Genomic DNA, 20,852 nt, shown 5'->3' with positions numbered 1-20,852 from the left:
CCAGCGACAGCTCCGAAACCTGAAGGATCTGGAGAAGGTCTGTATGGAGGAGTGGGCCAAAATCACTGCTGCAGTGTGTGCAAACCTGTTCAACAACTACAGGAAACGTATGATCTCTGTAATTGCAAACTAAGGTTTCTGTACCAAATATTAAGTTCTGCTTTTGTGATGTATCAAAAACTTATGTCATGCAATAAAATGCAAATTAATTACTTAAAAATCATACAATGGGATTTTCTGGATTTTTTATTCCGTCACTCACAGTGGAAGAGTACCTCTGATGAAAAATACAGACTTCTACATGCTTTGTAAGTATGAAAACCTGCAAAATCGGCAGTGTATCAAATACTTGTTCTCCCCACTGTGTCTCGGTGGTCATAGTGACGGTACATTGTCATTGTTTGACTGTGTAGTTCTGATTGTCCATCTAATGCTAAAGAAACATGAAAATTCATTACATTTCACAGTGGACACGAGTTCTGATTTGCTTTAGGGCGGTTGTAAGCATGTCGACCATGACAAATAGAGTGCAGGTATTGTTGATATTTCTGTTGATAATTCCCATTAAATGTTGCTGTCTAGCCCTGCGTAACTCATAGTTGAAGCTACAAAGGTTTTGTTTATAGACGTCATAGTGGATTTGAAGTTTTGTATTCCTCCACTTATGCCTTCCTACATTCTCTTTTCAGGGTGCTTACAATCATGGTGGTTCTCCATGGTGCTTTCTGTTTTCTTTACCAGTGCAACACGATCTATGACATTCAATATTTTGGTGTTAAAATTATCCAGGAGAACATCAACTGACTCTACGCTTATTGTTCGAAAGATAGCTGTGGCTTCCATTAACCGAGCATTGGTACTCTCATTAATGTACCTTTTCTTAACAAAAACAGAGTTTACTTGAACATCTGGGGTGATCAGTGATTCAAAAAAGACACAGAAATGATCAGACAGGGCCACGTCTTTAACCAGGAATTGAGGAAATATCGAGACCTTTAGAGATTGAGTGATCTTTTACATGTTGAGTGAGATCAAAAGTGTCTAGTAGTGCAAAAAGTTGTTTGGCGTTGTTGTCCATATTATTATCTGTGTAGATGTTAAAATACGCTGTTATAATAAAGAAGTTTCAACGGATCTATAGTTGTGCTCAAAAGTTTGCGTACCTTTGGAGAATTGGTAATATATGTACCATTTGTAAAGAAAACATGAGTGAGGAGGCAAAACACATTTATTTTTTATGGGATTCACTGACCCCTGTTCAAAAGTCTGCTTGTCCCATGTGCAGCTTTTGTGCAGAAGAATGCAAATTGTCTGCCAGTATTTTCTGATAACGTGCTGTATTAATCTTGCGAAACATTTTCTCAAGATTCCCTGTGCCTTTAGGGCTCACACACCCCTGAAACATCAGTGAGCCACAACCATGCTTCACAGTGGGGATGGTATTCTCTTCACTATAGGCCTTGTTGACCCCTCTCTAAACATAGCGCCTATGGTTGTGACCATAAAGCTCTATTTTGGTCTCTTCACTTAAAATTACAGTGTGCCAGATGCTGTGAGGCGTGTCAAGGTGTTGTTGGGCATATTGCCTTTTTTGTGGCATTGGCGCAGTAAAGGCTATTTTTATATAATTTTCCATCTTTATACATTTCTATTACCTTGTTACGCAGTTCTTTTCTGCTCCCCATTGCTCAGTATCTAGCCTCCTCAGTGCATCCACATGAGAGCTAACAAACCCATTGACTATTTTTACACATACACTAATTGCAATTAAAAAACCAAAGGCGTGGGAAATTCACCTTTAATTGTGGAGGGGGAGAGGCCAGTGCAGGTGGAGAGGGTGTGGTGGAGGGGGGAATGGAGAGTAATTGTGCCCGCACTTGGGACAAGGACAACTTCTGGAAGCATTGGGTGTTTTAATTTAGAGGGTAAGGTGAGGGGTGTGGATACTCTGCCTATGTGAGCTGTCCTTCATGCTGATCTCTTTAGGGAATGGCATTCCAAGAACGTGGCGTATGTTGGCACCAAGCAGCCGACATCCCATGATGTTTGGATGAACCCCATCAGGTCTAAAGCCGTCTTTAAAGTTCCAGAAGATATTCAAATTGTCAATAAACTTATTCCTGTGGTTGAGTCAAGCCACGTATTTAGCCAAAGGAGTCTTTTAAAAGATTAAATTTCTTTCCCCAAGGTTGGAATGGGGCCTGACATTAATACATGTAAGTTGCTTATTTTCTCGAGTAGCATCAGACACAGTTTTCCTTCATAGAATGTCAAAAGACCCAGTGTGATGTGTAGAGAGAATGATTGGCAAAATTTTTAGGCAATATGGTTAGGTTTTCAGTCTTTGCCATTCTGATATGCTTGGTTATATCGTACCCAACCAGGGGATTATCTGGTTTATCAAATGTGGTGTTAGCAAAATTTCTTCTTGCCCTTGACCTATCAGTGGTTTTAGGGCTATTTCTTCGGTTTTGGTTAGCCTTAATGCTAGTGTTGTGGTTAGGTTCCCTAGGTTCATTTACACACATTTTGTTCTGAGTCAATGTGAATTACACTGTGTAAAGATTTTGATCCTTAATCTATTTCGTTCATTGAGATCCGATGTGATTTAAGTGTTCCTGTCACGGTATAGTGATGTCCAGCGTTATCGTGCCATGCACTCCTGGTTCCTGTCACTCCACAAACTCACACCAGACACATTCATTGTCTTGTCTCCCATCATCACGCACACCAGGTCCCAATTATGTCATCAGTATGTGTTTGAATGTTTCTCCTCTGCTCCCCTCACCTGTCAGTTATTGTTTCCACATGTATCACGTCAATGGTGAGTGTATATGCTTGCAAATAATTGCAGATCCATTGATTAGTGTAAAAAGTGCTGGTATTATTTGCAGTCTCAGGCAAGGGCAGAAATTGCAGAATTCAAGTGACAAACAACTGCCCCAGGTAATAGGACATTAGGCCAATTATTTTCAACTACATTAGACCACAATGTTTTATTCTCTATCAGTCAGTGTATTTAGCCTATACAAAATTTAACAAATCTATTCATAAAATTTTTTACCTGTGTATATATGTCATTGCAGATTATATAAAAATGTAATCTATAATTTGAAAATACTTATTGCATTTATTATAAGGAGGCTCAGCACCCAATGCTGTATCGCCTTATGCCTTAGGCTGGTGTCTGAGTGCCCCAGGACACTGCACACCAGCATTACGGGGCTGGTTATGAGGAAAATTACCAGAAGCCTTTTTAGAATAGTTTGTGATTTGGTCTTTGTGTCTTAGGAGTCCTCTTGACTCCAAATCTGAATCAAAAGTGGGTTTAGTGTTAAAACGCTTTGTGAAGTACTCTTAGACCAAAAATGGAGCAGTCCTAAAATTAGGACTGACACTCATTGTTTTTAAGAGTTTCAACTAAATCAGCAAGTCAGTGACTTTATGTCAATGACTGGTTAATGTGCAAAAGAATGTCTAGCTAAAACCCAATAATTTTCCCCACTAAGAACACCATACATATAGTAGAGCATGGCGGTGGCAGCACCCTGTTGTGGGTGTGTTTCTGTTCAGCAGGGACTGGAGCACTTAGATGGGAAATGGATAGTGCAAAATACCAACATATTCTTGAGGAGAACATGCAGGCCTCTGCCAGGAAGTTGAAAATGGGAAGATGGCTCATGTTTCAACAGGACGATTACAACGAGGTGAATGTCCTTGAGTGGCCTAGTCAGAGCCCCAATCTGAATCCCATTGAGAATTTGTGGAATTAGTTGAAGAGTGTAGTCCATAAGCAGTAACCATGTAAATTGACTGAGCTTGAACAATTCTGCAAGGAAGATGGGGCAAATATTGCAGAGTCTAGGTGTGCAAAGTTAATAGAGATGTATTCAAATAGACTCATAGCTGCAATTCAAGCAAAGGCAGTTCCACCAAGTATGAAAGCAGCAATATGTACGATTATTACTGTACTACTAGCATAAAAACAAGTAGAAATTACCATTAAAAAACTTAAATCCCTTCAAAGAACAGCACAAACAGAATACAAAGAGGAGTCGGAGGCTCCAGTCCACAACTGAGCAAGAGGGCAAATACATTAGTGTCTAGTTTGAGAAACATACACCTCACAGGTCCTCAACTGGCAGCTCCAAATTTGAGGTAAAAGCCTGTGAAACCAAAAGTGCCGGATTCTCCTGTGACTGCCAGATGGTCAGCACGACCCCCTTGCTGTCTGGACCCCCAGTCTGGACCCCCCTGCTGATTGTTTACTGGAATACTGTTGCAAACAGGAAGTTCAATTGAACTCGGCCCGTCTTAAAGCCACCCTCTACGGACTTAGTTCAGGCTGGAACACCGAAAATTTTATCAGCTGCTGTTGTTGCAATTCAGGGTGCTCAAGCTGTTTCTACCTCTGAAGTGTATACTTCTCTCACAGTGAAGTCCACAATTTAGTTACGAGTTAAATGATTCTTTCTGAGTTAGTATAGAAATGTTTTCTGTCCTAGTAGGTTGTCATTGGAATGTTTATGGTTAACAGATGTTTCTGTAAGGTGGGAATGCAGGGGCAGAAGGGTTGCTTTTAATTGCTTAGCTTGCTTGATCATTGAGAAAACACTCATAGGAAGAGCCCCAGGAAACAGATCGGAAGGTGTCACTGATTGATAAGGGGTCTATTCTACAGGACTGGTTTTGTTTTCCTTAGGTCAGCTAACCAACCCCCACTACTTGAGTTTAGGATATCATTAGAGCGATGGTGGAAAAGGGTCTCTTGCGTTTTCTTCTTGAACTCTGCATGATTCTCTGCTCTTGCAATCACCTCAAATCTCCGGATTACTTTAAGCTTTGATGTTTTCACTGTAATTGTAATACACTCCTTAATTTGTTATATTAATTGATTGACGATTTGGAATTAATCAAAAACCACCAACAGTGATGTGAGAGACATTCTATGGACCTGTTGTGGTGGATGCTTTTTATTCAGTTCCTTTGCAATACACGTTTGATGAGCGGCGCTTTGCTCTTACCATTAAGGAGTCTGTGTCAGCAATTTTGCTTGTCATAAGGGCTTTGGCAGAGTGCCCATTTATGCCCAGCACTTGCTGGTTAACCATTTCTTTTTGGGAACTCGTCGGCTGGGACCTGTGATTTGTGCCAGAGCTCCCCAATGGGTTTGGCCTTTAGTGCTCAATGCCCTGTGTGCAGCATTTTTTAGCCTATTGATGAGATTTTTTAAATGTTGTTATGTTATTTAAGACTGCTCTCCTACTCGCACTGTCATCATCTAAGCCAGTGAGTGATCTGGGCGCTCTGTTGACATGTGGGGACCACCCCTGGAGATTTGAGCAGGGACTTGTTACATCCCAATCCAGTTTTCTTGCCATATATTGTGAAGTGCTTGTTCAGGTCACAAAAGAAGTGGAGTTCTGGGCATTCTCTCCTCCTTTTGAAGGGGAGCGAGAGGAGCATCTCCATCGATTGTGCCTGGTGCGTGCTTTGGCATGCTACATGTCACACACGGCAGAGAGTTATATGACACCTTAGTTGTATGTGTGTTACGATGCTTCGTCGTTGGGTGAAGCACTGTCTAAAAACAGTGGTTGGCTAATTGGCTTAAGGAAGCCATTGAGTTGGTTTATGAAGTGATGGGGCATCCTCTGCCTTTTGGAGTCAGAGCGCATTCCAATCGTGTGCATTTTTTCGGTGGGATACGAATTTGACCTAATTGCCTGTGGGTATGTTTGTGTCTGTCAGGGAGTACATTCTGGTACCGTGTAGCACCGCCCTAAATCACTAGGAGCAGAGTTCCCCCTAGGGGGCTCCGCTCCATGAAATAGAACAATAGTTACCAGAGTTATGTAACTCCAGTTCTATGAGTGGAGTGGAGCCCCCTAGGGGCTTTAGGTTCTGAGCAGACCCCTGGAGTCGCTTGAAGTCAAGAGGACAATCGGTGGGTGAAGTTTATCAGGTTAGAAGGGATTTATCTGTAGCCTGGTATCACTCTTTTTTCCGGGTCCTTCTCGCAACTCTTCAAGCATGTCAACGGACTGGGTTAAATGCATTGTTTTGAGTGCACAAAATGTTGGTATGTAGTGTAGGATACACAGATAATTAACATTATTTTGAATCTTATTTTGTTTATGATCTATTCCTTATTTAGGTTGGTTTATATTATTATCTTTCTTTGAATTGTGTTCAGGAGAATGCTCTATGGTATGAGTAATATTTTATTTTAAATTGAAATATTTAAAATAAAATATTCTTTGCTGATTCTGAAGATAATGAACTAGCCTAAAAAGGAAAGTTTTATTGCTTCTTTAATAAGCACAACTGTTTTCAGCAGTGCTAACATAATCGCAAAAGGGTTTTCTAATGATCAATTAGCCTTTTAAAATGTTTGCATGCAACGTGCAAGTGTGTGTGTTTTCCTTGGTCCAATGTGCCAGAAGTGTGAAAGGCAGAGCATGGAAGTGAAATTGCATCTTGTCAACTCATGTCACTAACAAATAGCCTACTATCCCAAACCCTAACATACTATATTATCTCTGTAGTCCACCTCGCCTCGCAATGTGATTCCTAGCCTCTCCAAGCTGTTACTGCAAGTGGTCATAGGATTTTCCAAGCCAAGGTTTTCACATTTCACAGGTTGGAACTAAAGATTGGACTTCCTTAGCTTGGTTTGACCATATCTACTGCATCATGACTGCTTTGAGCAGACAAGTTAAGGTACTGTCTAACGTAATGCGGTCATGTACTAAACGAGATAAATACAAATAGAAGCTTCACATTACACACACACAGACACACTCAGGGTTGAATCACAAGTATGAAATCAATGACTGACTCCTCAGAATAAGACGCAAATCTAAAATTTCCAACCCCTGGAAATTATATAAACATAAGCCTCCTTTCCCCCTACTTTGTGTTATCCACTTGTCTTGTTCACACAATCTCTCGCACTAACCAACCCGTTATTGCTAAATGTAGTTTCATTTTAATTAGTATTATTTTCTTTTGTGTGGATGTTGCTGTTAAGGACCTGCTTTTGTTTTGTTAGTGGAATGGATAAAAGTTGTCCTGGATTTAAATACTGAAAGCCATGTCCAAAAAGGCATGGGGAGGCAAAAGATATTGGAGGGAAAATAATAGTATTTTTAGGAGTCATTTCTAAATGTCTTTATCTCCCAATCTCTGAATCCCCCCCCCCCCGCAGTGGCCACTGCCGCCCCCGATGCTATGAACCGCTACCTGGATGCACCTGGGGATGACAACGAGCATGCCCACTTCAACAAAGCCAAGGAAAGCTTGGAAGCCAAACACCGGGATAGAATGTCTGAGGTATGGGGAGGAGAGGGGTTGTGGGAGGGATATACAAGGGAGAGAGCGTGATAAAGAAGCACTCAAATGGAGGAGAAAGAGTCAGTATGAACACAGCCAGAGGGAGAGGAAGAGAGAGGTTAGCTGGAGATGGAGGTAACCAGTGTTTTTCCTCATTTGTGTATGTAGGTGATGAGAGAGTGGGAGGAGGCAGAGAGAGAGGCCAAGAATCTACCACGTGCTGATAAGAAGGCTGTCATCCAGGTCAGAGACAGATACAAGGACCTGCCACACAAAGACACAGTTACCAATGCAATTATAACAGTAAATATGTATGGTATGTCAGACTTAGGGTATATGGTCTCATACCATGGTTTTCAGCCAATCAGCATTTAGGATTCAAAGCACCTGGTTTATGAGAGACCGTTAACCAGTTTTATAAAATGTTATATAAACCACCATTCAAAAGTTTTGGGTCACTCAAATGTCTTTGTTTTCCATGAAAACATCCATGAAATTAGTTTGAATAGGAAATATAACAAAATTAATACAAAATATACAGTTGTGCACAAAAGTTTGCAAACCCTTGGAAAATGTGTAATATACAGCTCCACAGACCACTGCAACTTTTTCTTTCCTTTCCAAGAAGTCAAAAAGGAAGGTTTTGAGTGAGGAAAAGAAGGGTTAAAATTAAGAGACCACTGCACATTGAACGCTTCTGTTCCTCACTTAAAACTTTCCTTTTCAACTTTTTTGGAAAGGAAAGAAAAAGGTGCAGTGGTCTCTTGTTCTTTTCCGGAGCTGTATGTACCATTTTAAAAGAAAACAGGAGTGAGCAGGCAAAACACATTTCTTCTATATCTTATGGGATTCCTATTCGACTGTAGGTTATAACAGAATGGCACAATCATAAAACAAAACAAGGCAACAAAGAACCCTAAGGGTATGCAGACAAAGAACCCTGTTCAAATGCAGAAGAATGCAAATTGTCTGCCAGTATTTTCTGATAGCATCCTGCATTCATCTTGCCATACATTTTCATAGAGCTCAAACACCCCCAAAACATCAGTGAGCCACCACTATGCTTCACAGTGGGGATGGTATTCTTTTCACTATAGGCGTTGTTGAACCCTCTCCAAATATAGCGCTTATGGTTGTGACCATAAAGCTCTATTTTGGTCTTGTTACTTCAAATTACGGTGTGCCAGAAGCTGTGAGGTTATGTCAAGGTGTTGTTGGGCATATTGTAACCAGGTTTTTTTGTGGCATTGGCACAGTAAAGGCTTCTTTCTGGCAACTCGACCATGCAGCTAATTTCTGTTCAAGTATTGTCGTATTATGCTCCTTGAAACAACCACACCATCCATAGCAGCCTCTATTTCTTCCGAGGTTACCTGTGGGTTCTTCTTTGTATCCCGAAATATTCTTCTGGCAGTTTTGGCTGAAATCTTTCTTGGTCTACCTGGCCTTGGCTTGGTATCAAGAGATCCCTGAATTTTCCACTTCTTATAAAGTGATTTAACAGTACTGACTGGTGTTTGGCTTTGGATATCCTTTTCCATCTTTATAAAGTTCCATTACCTTGTTATGCAGGTTTTTTGACAGTTCATTTCTGCTACCCATGACTCAGCATTTTGCCTGCTCAGTGCATCCACATGAGAGCTAATAAAGTCATTGACTATTTATTCACAGACACTAACTGCAATTTAAAAAAACACAGGTGTGGGGAATTCACCTTTAATTGACTTTTTCACCTGTGGGTTTCACCTTGTGTGTCTGTAACAAAGCCAAACATTCAAGGGTATGTCAACTTTTGATCAGGGCCATTTGGGTTATCATTATGATTTAAAAAGGAGCCAAACAACTATGTGATAAATGGCTTAGTACGATCACTATCCTACAAGAAAATAATTGTTTTCCCTATGATCAGTCATTTTCAAAATCAATGCCAGTTTCTGCCACGGTATGCAAACTTATGAGCACAACTGTAGTCATTGATAAGGTTAGAAATAACCTTAGTTTGAATTGAAATAATCGTGTCCTTCAAACTTTCCTTTTGTCAAAGAATCCTCCATTTACCGCAATTACAGCCTTGCAGACCATTGGCCATTCTAGTTGTCAATTTGTTGAGGTAATCTGAAGAGATTTCATCCCATGCTTCCTGAAGTACCTCCTACAAATTGAATTGGCTTGATGGGAACTTCTTATGTACCATAGAGTCAAGCTGCTCCAACAACAGCTCAACATGGTTGAGATCTGGTGACTGTGTTGACCACTCCATTATAGACAGAATACCAGCTGACTGCTTCTTCCCTAAACAGTTCTTGCATAGTTTGGAGCTATGCGTTGGGTCATTGTCCTGTTGTAGGAGGAAATTGGTTCCAATCATGTGCCGTCCACAGGGTATGGCATGGTGTTGAAAAATGGAGTGGTATCCTTCTTTCTTCAAGATCTTTTTTACCCTGTGCAAATGTCCCTCTATACCACCACCAAAGCACACCCAGACCATAATATTGCCATCACCATGCTTGACAGATGGCATCATGCCCTCCTCCAGCTGTTCCAATCAGTGTGTGTTTTGTTTTGCTCATCTTTTCTTTTTATTGGCCAGTCTAAAATATGTATTTTTCTTTGCAATGCTTCAAAGAAGGCCAGCATCCTGAAATCGCCTCTTCTCTGTTAAAGTTGAGACTGGTGTTTTGCGAGTACTATATGATGAAGCTGCCAGTTGAGGACCTGTGAGGTGTCTTTTTCTCAAACTAGACACTAATGTATTTGTCTTCTTGCTCAGTTGGGGGGTCTCCTACTCTTTCGATTCTGGTTAGAGACAGTTTGCGCTGTTCTCTGAAGGGAGTAGTACACAGTGTTGTATGACATCTACAGTTTCCTGGCAATTTCTCACATGGAATAGCCTTCATTTCTCAGAACATCAATAGACTCACACGTTTCAGAGGAAAGTTACTTTGTTTCTGGACATTTTGAGCCTGTAATGGAACCCTGAGTTGCTGATGCTCCACATACTCAACTAGTGTAAAGAAAGCTGTTTTTAAAAAGAATAATACATATGTTTTTGTGTATATACAAACCCGATTCCAAAAAAGCTGGGACACTGTACAATTGTGAATAAAAACAGAATGCAATGATGTGGAAGTTTCAAATTTCAATATTTTATTCAGGATACAACATAGATGACACTGCCACTCTGAGAGGCTCTTTTTATACCCAATCATGTTGCCAATTGGTCCTCCAGCTGTTCCTTATCTGTACATTTAACTTTTCCGGCCTCTTATTGCTACCTGTCCCAACTTTTTTGGAATGTGTAACTCTCATGAAATCCAAAATGAGCCAATATTTGGCAGGACATTACAAAATGTCTCACTTTCAACATTCGATTTGTTATCTATATTTTATTGGGAATTAAATATAAATTTATGAGATTTCTAAATTATTCCATTGCTTTTTTACTCATAATTTGTACAGTGTCCCAACTTTTTTGGAATCGGGTTTGTATATACATTCACCTAAAGGATTATTAGGAACACCATACTAATACTGTGTTTGACCCCCTTTCGTCTTCAGAACTGCCTTAATTTTACGTGGCATTGATTCAACATTTAGAAATGTTGGCCCATATTGATAGGATAGCATCTTGCAGTTGATGGAGATTTGTGGGATGCACATCCAGGGCACGAAGCTCCAGTTCCACCACATCCCAAAGATGCTCTATTGGGTTGAGATCTGGTGACTGTGGAGGCCATTTCAGTACAGGGAACTCATTGTCATGTTCAAGAAACCAATTTGAAATGATTTGAGCTTTGTGACATGGTGCATTATCCTGCTGGAAGTAGCCATCAGAGGATGGGTACATGGTGGTCATAAAGGGATGGACATGGTCAGAAACAATTCGCAGGTAGGCCGTGGCATTTAAACGATGCCCAATTGGCATTAAGGGGCCTAAAGTGTGCCAAGAAAACATCCCCCACACCATTACACCACCACCACCACCAGCCTGCACAGTGGTAACAAGGCATGATGGATCCATGTTCTCATTCTGTTTACGCCAAATTCTGACTCATCAGACCAGGCAACATTCTTCCAGTCTTCAACTGAGTGGTACCCAGTGGGGTCTTCTGCTGTTGTAGCCCATCCGCCTCAAGGTTGTGCGTGTTGTGGCTTCACAAATGCTTTGCTGCATACCTCGGTTGTAACGAGTGGTTATTTCAGTCAAAGTTGCTCTTCGATCAGCTTGAATCAGTCGGCCCATTCTCCTCTGACCATAAGCATCAACAAGGCACTTTTGCCCACAGGACTGCCGCATACTGGATGTTTTTCCCTTTTCACACCATTCTTTGTAAACCCTAGAAATGGTTGTGCGTGGAAATCCCAGTAACTGAGCTGATTGTGAAATACCGGCCCGTCTGGCACCAACAACCATGCCACGCTCAAAATTGCTTAAATTAACCTTTCTTTCCCATTCTGACATTCAGTTTGGAGTTCAGGAGATTGTCTTGACCAGGACCACACCCCTAAATGCATTGAAGCAACTGCCATGTGATTGGTTGATTAGATAATTGCATTAATGAGAAATTGAACAGGTATTCCTAATAATCCTTTAGGTGAGTGTATATTTATTATTTTAATGTATTTCTACTTCTGTTTTTGTGTGTAAAGCACTTTGTGTAATTGTACTAGAAAAGTGCTATACAAATGAAGTTATTTTTATTGCCACTTTAAACAGCACAACAGTTTCAGCTGTGCTAATATTATCAATTAGCTTATTAAAATGATAAACGTGGATTAGCAAACACAACGTGCCATTGGAACACAGGGCTTCTGTATGCCTATGTAGATATTCCATAAAAAAGCTGCCATTTTCCGCTACAATAGTAGTTTACAACAGCAACAATGTCTACACAGTATTTCTGATCAATTTGATTCACTTTTGTGAATCAAAATGTGGTTTTCTTTTGAAAACAAGGACATTTCTAAGTGACCCCAAACTTTTGAACAGTAGTTGACATTTTAATATAGACATTGCAACCCCACCCAAAAAAGTTGATATTAAATATACTTTTCTTTATATTATTCTTATAAATGTTTCTATCATGCATATTAAGTTTGTTTGTATGAAGTGCACGTTTGTATAAAGTGAGTGTCCAGTAGAATAACAAGAGCGTGTGTGTCACAGCGTTTCCAGGAGAAGGTGGAGATGTTGGAGCAGGAGGCAGCCAGCGAGCGGCAGCAGCTGGTGGAGACTCACATGGCCCGGGTGGAAGCCCTGCTTAATGACCGCCGTCGTCTAGCCCTGGAGAGCTACCTGACCTCCCTGCAAGCTGAACCACCCAGGGTAGGTGAAAAACATGCATTCAATTCCTCACACAGACAAATAACACATACAGGAAGTAGTAACACACACACCTGGCTCAGAAAAGCCATTGACCACCATGCAGGGTTTTTGCTGGATCAAAAAGGGGCTTAGGTGGTGGGTGTGGTCAGGGGTGTGGCTAAGTGGACAACATTGGCCCCCTCATAATACTTTTAGTGGCCCCTTCCTATCTTAATAATTTTTCAAAGCAATTTCTTGAGTTCTCCAATTATATGAATAGCCCATCCGCAAAATTACGTGTCACACTGTATTAAATAATTTACAGATAATCGGAATACTAGTAATAAATGACTTATTGTAATGTGAATTAAATAAATACCTTATAAAGCCCCTATCGATTAAAGGCTTTATAACTAGCTACGCTCAAGTTCAGAATGTATACCAGTTTAACAAGTTTGTTATGAGTAGAATTGGTTGTTGGACAGAAAACTTTGCTCCTTAGTACCATATTCCTTCAACAATGCACGCATATTTTCTTACGAAAGTAATGGGTAGATTTCAATATACTATCTGCATCTTCCTCTTGGGCAGGCAGAAGAAACGTTTAGGTGGCCTGGCCAAAGGTGTCTATAGCAGAAACATCCCTGCCGTGCACACAGAAAGAGAAAAACACACACTTTCTCTTTCCCCAACTTATGAGCAAATGCACCCCCTTAAAGGCATAGTTCATCTTAGATTCATAATTTGGTGAAATAACACTTACCCTGAGTAGTTAGTGTAGGGTATATTGTGTCAGAATGGTGATTTATGGCCCTGGGGGGGCGGGACTTCCATATTGATGTGACAGATGGGCGGGACATCCGGTTTGTAGGGTGGGACTTCCGGTATGATGTATGTTAGGGTGGGACTTCCGGTATGACATGTCAGTGTTTGATGTTTTACAACGCTTGATGAGCAAACCAGACTAGTGTTATAACAGGTGGGTTATGTTTGATGATTAACAAATGGGGCTTAGGGTTCCAGAATGTTAAATTCCCAGGCAGTAAATAAGTGTTGTGTCAGCGGTAAGGTGTTTGGTGTACAGCAAATGGTGTTCGACAAATATAAAACCCGGGTGTTTTATCTTCTGAAAAGTGTTGCAACAGCTGGCATACAAACGGTGTTTGTTAACCTTTCATGTTTTATGGGTTGACTGGCGTGGTATGTGTATTTAAACCACGCCGACATCGGGGTTGGTCATTCAGTCTTGCCTGAGCGAACTTACCTACACATTAGGAGGATTGTGCTGCTATGAATGTTTTGGTTGAAACACCGGTGAAAGCTAACATCTTAAACGCAGCTCAGCGATTTGGTAAGAAATTGCAAATGGACCGTAGAGATGCAATCAACATGCCAGCCCCGAAGAAACCGATGCAGAGTTTAACCCGAATCCATCAATTACACCCGGATATGGTGGCACAGGAGTGGAAATTGGACGATGGTCGGATCGGGGGATACATCTTCAACCCAGAACAACCGGAGGTTGCATTTTATGAATTACCCGAAGGCCAAGTGTTTAAGGCTGGTGTGACTGATCAAATGTTTTTTAATGCCAGTTTATGGGTCACCTTTCGAAAAGTGTTTTATTTGGGGCCAAAACAAGGCCCACATAATACAGTAGATGTACTGTTTAAAGTTGTCGAGGGGCTGAAAGAGTATGACTCTGTCAGATTGGAGTTATTTCCGGAAAATATCAGCGGGTTAGTTTGTGACTGCGGACTGATCGACTGACCTAAGACCCCGAAGCCCCGCCTTAAGCCAACACCTTCATCAGCACAGCATAAAAACCGACAGACCGCCGTTGACATTCAAGAAGTCGGAAGAATTTACGAAACATGTCTCAAGATTACAACCAAGCGGTGATTGAAGAACCCAAGGCTGAGGACTGGCTGTGTGACGCCTGGGATGACAACGCTGAAGCCTTCTATGGAACCCCTGACCCAGACAGCTCGATTCCACCGGCATACCCAACAAGAAACTACCATTTGATTGACAGGGTTGGTGATCAACTAGGTCCTCTTAACCTGTCATACCTTTCAAATGCTAAGAGTTATCACAAAATGGACAAACAACTTGCACCAAAAATTTTAAAGATCATCAAAGCAACAATGGGTATGATTCTGGAAAACCGGTGATTGATGTTCACGAGGCCTCTGAGAATTTTCTGCACGAGCTCAAGTTGGAGCCGAACATCACACAGAGACTGAGTGAGAACAGGGATGAGTACATGGACAAATTTAATGAGGAGGTTGTATGCGACGCACGGGGTAATGGTGTGATGAAAGCAAAGAGTCTGTTGTCTAAGGGCAGGGTAGCTGCAGTTCTCTTGTTAACATGTATATAAACAAAGACTATGAGAAATCTGAATTTTTGTAACTTTTCTGAATATATTGGTTGTGTAATTTCGAAAACTCAAATAAAACATTGTTAAACATGTATTCATTCTCATTATTGCTCGAACACTCTACGATGTCTGAACAGGTTATGAAAAGTATTTACTATGACCCGGCAAACCCAGGTGCTTATGTGGGTAGAGAGGATTTGAAAAGAGCATACTTGGAAAAATACTTGGAGATCCTTAAAAATGGTGAGGCCGATGACTGGCTGCTCGCCCAGGATACATACACGCTACACAGGCCTGTAGCTATACATTTTAAAAGAAATAGAGTTATTGTTCATGATATAAATTCACAATTTCAGCTGGATTTGGTTGACATGAGTGCTTACAGTGTGGAAAACGATAACATTAAATTTATGTTAACATGCATAGTATTATGTATTAAGCAAATACGCATGGATTCGTGAAAACCAGTTGCTGGTGGTGTGGCTAAATCATCCATTGTATCACCAGACTTTTGTTTATACAAATTGATTTTACGTCTTACATGCGCATTTGGAATAGTTGTAAAAGGCATGTTGAGACATGCCATGGCCTCTAAAAACACACCCCACCCCAACGGTCTTCTATTGTCAGCAATTTTATTGGTAGCTGTCACACTTTTAACAAGATCCAATAGGTGCAAGCCCTTGATTATCTCCTTTGAAAACAAATTCACCATTTGAATTCCATGAAGTCAAATCTTTAGACCTGTGCATTCTTTTAAGAATATATTCAACATTCTTTCTACGCTTCACAGGCACATTATCCAAAATTTCATCAACAAGGTCAACATTTCGGTCAACAGTTTGCTTATTCTCAGTCACGTTTACTACAGCAGACCCGGTCTCAGACCCGGGTAGACTTAAAGTCAGGGTGTTTGTATCAAGCTCCCCCTGGCGCACAACAGTCAAAAATCTTTGTAAAATGGCAGAGTATCTTTTAGCTTTCTCATGTAAATCCATATCAGGCTTCAACAGTATATTGCGAATCGATGAGTCCAAATCATTCTCAACAGATTGTCTTACATCGGTGCTAGTCGTTTTGGATTCTCGCAGTTTTTCTAACTGATGTTGTGGCAACTGAAGTGTTCTTTCTAGACATGTATATAATTTTGGCTTTTTGTCTCTTTACTTTTCGGAGCTGCAACTCGGTTAAGGGTATATTACCGCGCCTTAGATTAAGCGCTATTTCACAGAGTGATAGAATGAGGTCGGTGGATGCTGATTCTAAAATAACTTTTCGTTGACTTGCCGGTGCCTTAAATATAATTTTCAAAAGTGGTAAATTTCTACGAATGCGTTTAGACATGATCAAACTTTCTTAGGAATGTACACGACAGGCCAATCCCCTGAAAATAACCCTGTTTTCAGACTGTAGTCTTCTGGTGTTGTAGCTTTATAGTCAATAAGTAAATAACCAAAAGGCGGATGTGTTGCATCTTTAAAACTCTCCATGAAGAATCGAGAAAGACCCGGGTATATCTGTCTGCCTAAAATACTAATCTGCTGATTGTCGCGGGGGTTTTTAAACAAGATGAGGTAGTTTGTGTTCAAGTTAATAGTTCTACTAGATTTGCCTTTAACAAACATGTTTTGGACGAGGTAAATTGCACTCAGGTTACGGTGGTGTGAATATTGTGTGAAAACTCGCTCCATCTCCAAACTCTCTGATGCACTTTTCATTAAATCGTCAATAATTAAAAGGTTGTTTTTCTGAATCGGTAGCAGATTGTCATCACACAGCGATGTTGGTAGACCTTCTATAAAATGTATCTCCCTTACTTTCAACAGTTCGTCATACAGCGGTTGCCAACATGAATAAACCCAGACGATATTTTGAATTTCTTTGGAGAATACAACCTCTGCATTATCCAACAACATCTTCACAAAATATGTTTTACCAGAGTTACTGGGGCCACTAATGACACAGCTGAACGGGTGTTGTAGTCGCGGGTCAAAACCGCTATCCATCCTAGACTGTGGTTTAGTACCCATAAGGCCTTGTGCTGTAATCAGGGAGCAGTACACGCTTGTTGTACACAACTCTGAAACGCTTAGACACTACTCGGTTTTTCAACGTGAATGTTCTTTTATCTCTAGCAATTGTGTCTGCATTAGCAAGGACATGATCATCATCAATGCCCTCACCCCGTACAAAGTTGTCAACCAGTCGTGTCAGCGTCTCCAAATTAACAATGGTTGTGTTGTAGCTGTTGAGCGTAATGCCTTTTGTTTTGAGACAGGTCAGACCTTTAACGGTTTTGTAACCGTATGTCTTTGGCCCACCACTAACAAATTGAGCTATGCTGTCACCATCCGGTAACTCATCGGTCAAGTCACCCAAGAACGGGCTCAGTGGGGGGACCCAATCCCCATGGCGTGTGACAAAGATCACGGAATCAGTGTCTGTGTAGAGTACACGTCTATCCAACTTCTCCAAGAGTGAATACAACTTGAGTCTAGCATAAGCGGTTGTGATAATAAAAATTTTGCCGTTACGTGGTTTGATTGGTGTCTGTTTTGTGTAACGCCACTGTACCATCGCAACAGTGTCTGAGATGAACGAGAAATAACCAACATCTATTTCACTGGAAAAAAGGTAATGGCTAAACTCCTCCGGATCTGTAATTAACATTGTGTTCATAAGGTTAGTCCGCTCACCCATCTTACCCCAAAGACTATTCATTGCCAATTTAGCTAAAGATCGCCTAGCACTGTTTACAACAATGTTTTCCTTGTCAAGCTGCACACCCTCCTTTTCATGATATTCACGGATATACCGGTCTTTAGCCTCATCGTCAACCACAGATGGTGGGAAGCCACTAGCTTCCTGCTTGTGCTTCAGGAATGTTCTCATGTAATCTGCAAAAAGATCATCTGATGTCCTGGTGAAATCCCAGACTTCAAATATTTCCACAATGCGATAACCTTTCTCAACAGCCTTAACCAGCTCAATAGAAACCCAGGTACCGGTTAAAGATCTTTCTAAATCAGTATGTGAACAATCAGTTACCTGGTTTTCAGACTGTGCACATAATCTACACAATGGAAAGAACAGCTTACCGCCAACCCTGTGTGGTAAAACGGGGTGATAAAGGCCTTTCGGTGGACACACTGTAGCCTTAACAATACCAAAGTAGTTGTCTAGTGGTTTGAAATCTCGAAAGATTATGTCTGGATGCCCAATCGGATAAGTCTTTGTCTTGTTGCAGAATGGGTAAAGACTACAGACATCGTTATACTGAATAGTCTCCCCTTCTCGAGCCGTAAACTTCAGATGAATCGCATTAGTACGACCGCCAAAAAGAGCATCCCGAGGGTCAAGGCGCTCTGGAGCACCAAAGGTCTTCAAGAAAGCTTTGACATCTGTGGATGTGTTTTTAAGCCGGTTCCACTCACACTCCCATATGTATTCAACATGTACGTTGTGTTGTTCTTTCAAAGCCTCTAGCTTTGTCAACCATTGCTGGTGCATCAACCCATACTGAATCTTTGTCATTGGATTGATGCTTGTTAAACAATGACACTTTGGGTGACCGTGCCAGAAAGAACATAGAAATTCATAGACCGTGCTAAAACCATCTCGTTCAGCATATCCATCAACGTAGTAGGCACCGATTTTCACTTCACCCCTGTTCAGGGCGTGCTGTATTGATATATTCTCATCGGAGGCCACATATTCAAGCCACTGGATTGAGCTGTTTGAGAATGTCTTCTGACAACGGTTGTAGTTGTCTGAGGGGACCAATGCAATGGTGTCCTTGGTGAGGAATCTGTTGCAAAAGACTTTCATGCAAGCCGAAGCAATTGTAATTGACCGGAATGGGTCAACACCACCACACTCCAGGAACTCGAGTCTGTAGCGCATACAACCCTCTCTCAAGATGACCACATCATTCACGCAGTAAGCCTTTATTTCATCCTGCATGACAAAGGGGTCTGCGGAAACAGTTGCATACCATTGCAAAAACTCATCTTTTTCTTTAGCCATCATGGTATTCACACCATAGTAATGCGGTTCCGGATGGGGGCCAACATAGTTCTCATTCTCCTTGATGTTAAACTTGTAAGGAAAGTAGCCTTTTTTCGAATCCTTAAAACCCATAGCATGTGGCAAGGCCGACAGCTTCATAGGTAGGAAGCAATGACTATCGATGTATCTCTGATTGAATGTGCTGTCTGTAAAAATCATGAGCTTGCTACCATTAGCAATAAGTGTCGTGCCAATACCATTGTTAGCAAGGTACTGCATCAAGATGTAACCATCAAAACCTTTAGAGTTGTGTGCTATAAATGTGTAGTCATTATATTTCGGTTGCCTAAACTTTTAAAAAAAAGCACTGACACAACCATCTCCGGCTGAACACCACGTCTTGTTATCAAAGCTTATTGCACACACAAAATTTGCAGTGTGTACACCATTCACCGGATTGGCAATAGTCTCAAAATCATAAAATATGTAGCGCTCACTGGGGTCCTCGGGCTTGGAGGGTTTTATAAAACACTGATGATTCATTTCAAAAGCCAGATCCACATTACAATTGGGGCACATGTTAGCAATGCACCTGTGTGCTTTATAGTTGGTAATACTGACATTGTAATAGCGACCACAATCGACACAGTATTTCTTCTGGTCACACCTGCTAACCCAACGATCCACACTTTTTTGGTGCTTCAAACGTTTATGCTGGCTATAACAAAAATCTGAATAACATATCCGTTTACAGTCAAGGCACTGCTTTGTGTTACGGGGTTGGGTATGACAATCATCATGAAGACAGACACTACAGCTATGTATACAACCATGATCACCACGTGTGTTGAAACCGGTATAGCACCAGTCACAAACATAAGACACACCCAGAAAACCCTTCATATTCATGATACCGTAGAAATGGTTATCGTGTAAGTACATAAAGACAGTTCTAGGGTGGGTTTCCTCGCTGTTTTGAAACTTGGTAAAGTGACCATCCCGTGTTCGGTGAAAGACAACAATTTTACACCCTGTCATTTCTTCAAACCGAACAATATCTGTGAATGACACACATTCATCTAACGCTAAACCAGCCCCCTTATGTAGCTCACGACCACTAACCAGGGCCTCGGGATGTGTGTACTGCGGGTTCAACATACCCATCAAACAAACAGAAAAACACGTAGAATCATTATTCACAGCCACATATAAATGTCTTCTTTTTTTATTGATAATCTGATGTATCAACAATGTTTGAGCTTTACGTCGCGGGGCACCACCCTCACGGTTTTTGACAATTTGTACCACCAGTTCTAGTGATTCATCAATCATAATCTCGGCATTACTCTGCATAACACTTTCAAGTAAATTACCAAACGTGCGTTCATTATATTCATCCGCTCTCATGGTCACATGTACGGGATCTATCAGAGATTCACCAATCAACTCAATCTGCAGACGATCACCAGGCCCTTGTACAAAGTCTGAGGCTCTAACAATCAAAGTATCCAAGCCTGCCATAATACTTGCGTAGAATGTGCCAAAATCACCAACTTCACCAGTATTTTGTAAATGTATCAACTGTCGTAATTCAACATTGTCAAACGCATTACGCTGTATAACTCTAACATCGCCATCACTGCACTGAGTTTGCATCAGAGAGCTCGAAGGAGTGTCAACTAGATTGTGTGAAAAATGGGGGCTACTAAGCTCGGTTAACAAGCCTTGTATCTGAGGATTATTGTGCGCATCGCTGTGTAACAAAGTAGCGGTTGGTTCATTTGTATTTTGGGGTGTGGTCGATTCATTATTTGTAGAGGT

The 20,852-nt window shown here is 41.1% G+C and overlaps 1 protein-coding gene across 5 annotated transcripts in view; it reads left to right on the top strand.

Annotated features, from left to right (window-relative positions):
- Nucleotides 1-20,852, top strand: part of appa (amyloid beta (A4) precursor protein a) — a 148,828-nt gene that overhangs the window by 93,543 nt on the left and 34,433 nt on the right. For 4 of the 5 annotated variants that reach the window (XM_029116486.2, XM_029116488.2, XM_029116485.2 and 1 more), the window contains 3 exons: nt 7,211-7,335; nt 7,504-7,578; nt 12,503-12,661. In XM_029116486.2, the coding sequence (XP_028972319.1) occupies nt 7,211-7,335; nt 7,504-7,578; nt 12,503-12,661 (359 nt within the window). The remainder of the gene's footprint in view (nt 1-7,210; nt 7,336-7,503; nt 7,579-12,502; nt 12,662-20,852) is intronic. The other variant, XM_029116487.2, reaches the window with a different exon arrangement.

This window comes from Esox lucius, chromosome 22 (assembly GCF_011004845.1).
Source record: "Esox lucius isolate fEsoLuc1 chromosome 22, fEsoLuc1.pri, whole genome shotgun sequence".
NCBI classification, from domain to species: Eukaryota; Metazoa; Chordata; class Actinopteri; order Esociformes; family Esocidae; genus Esox; species Esox lucius.
This window is presented reverse-complemented; position numbering and strand designations above follow the sequence as displayed.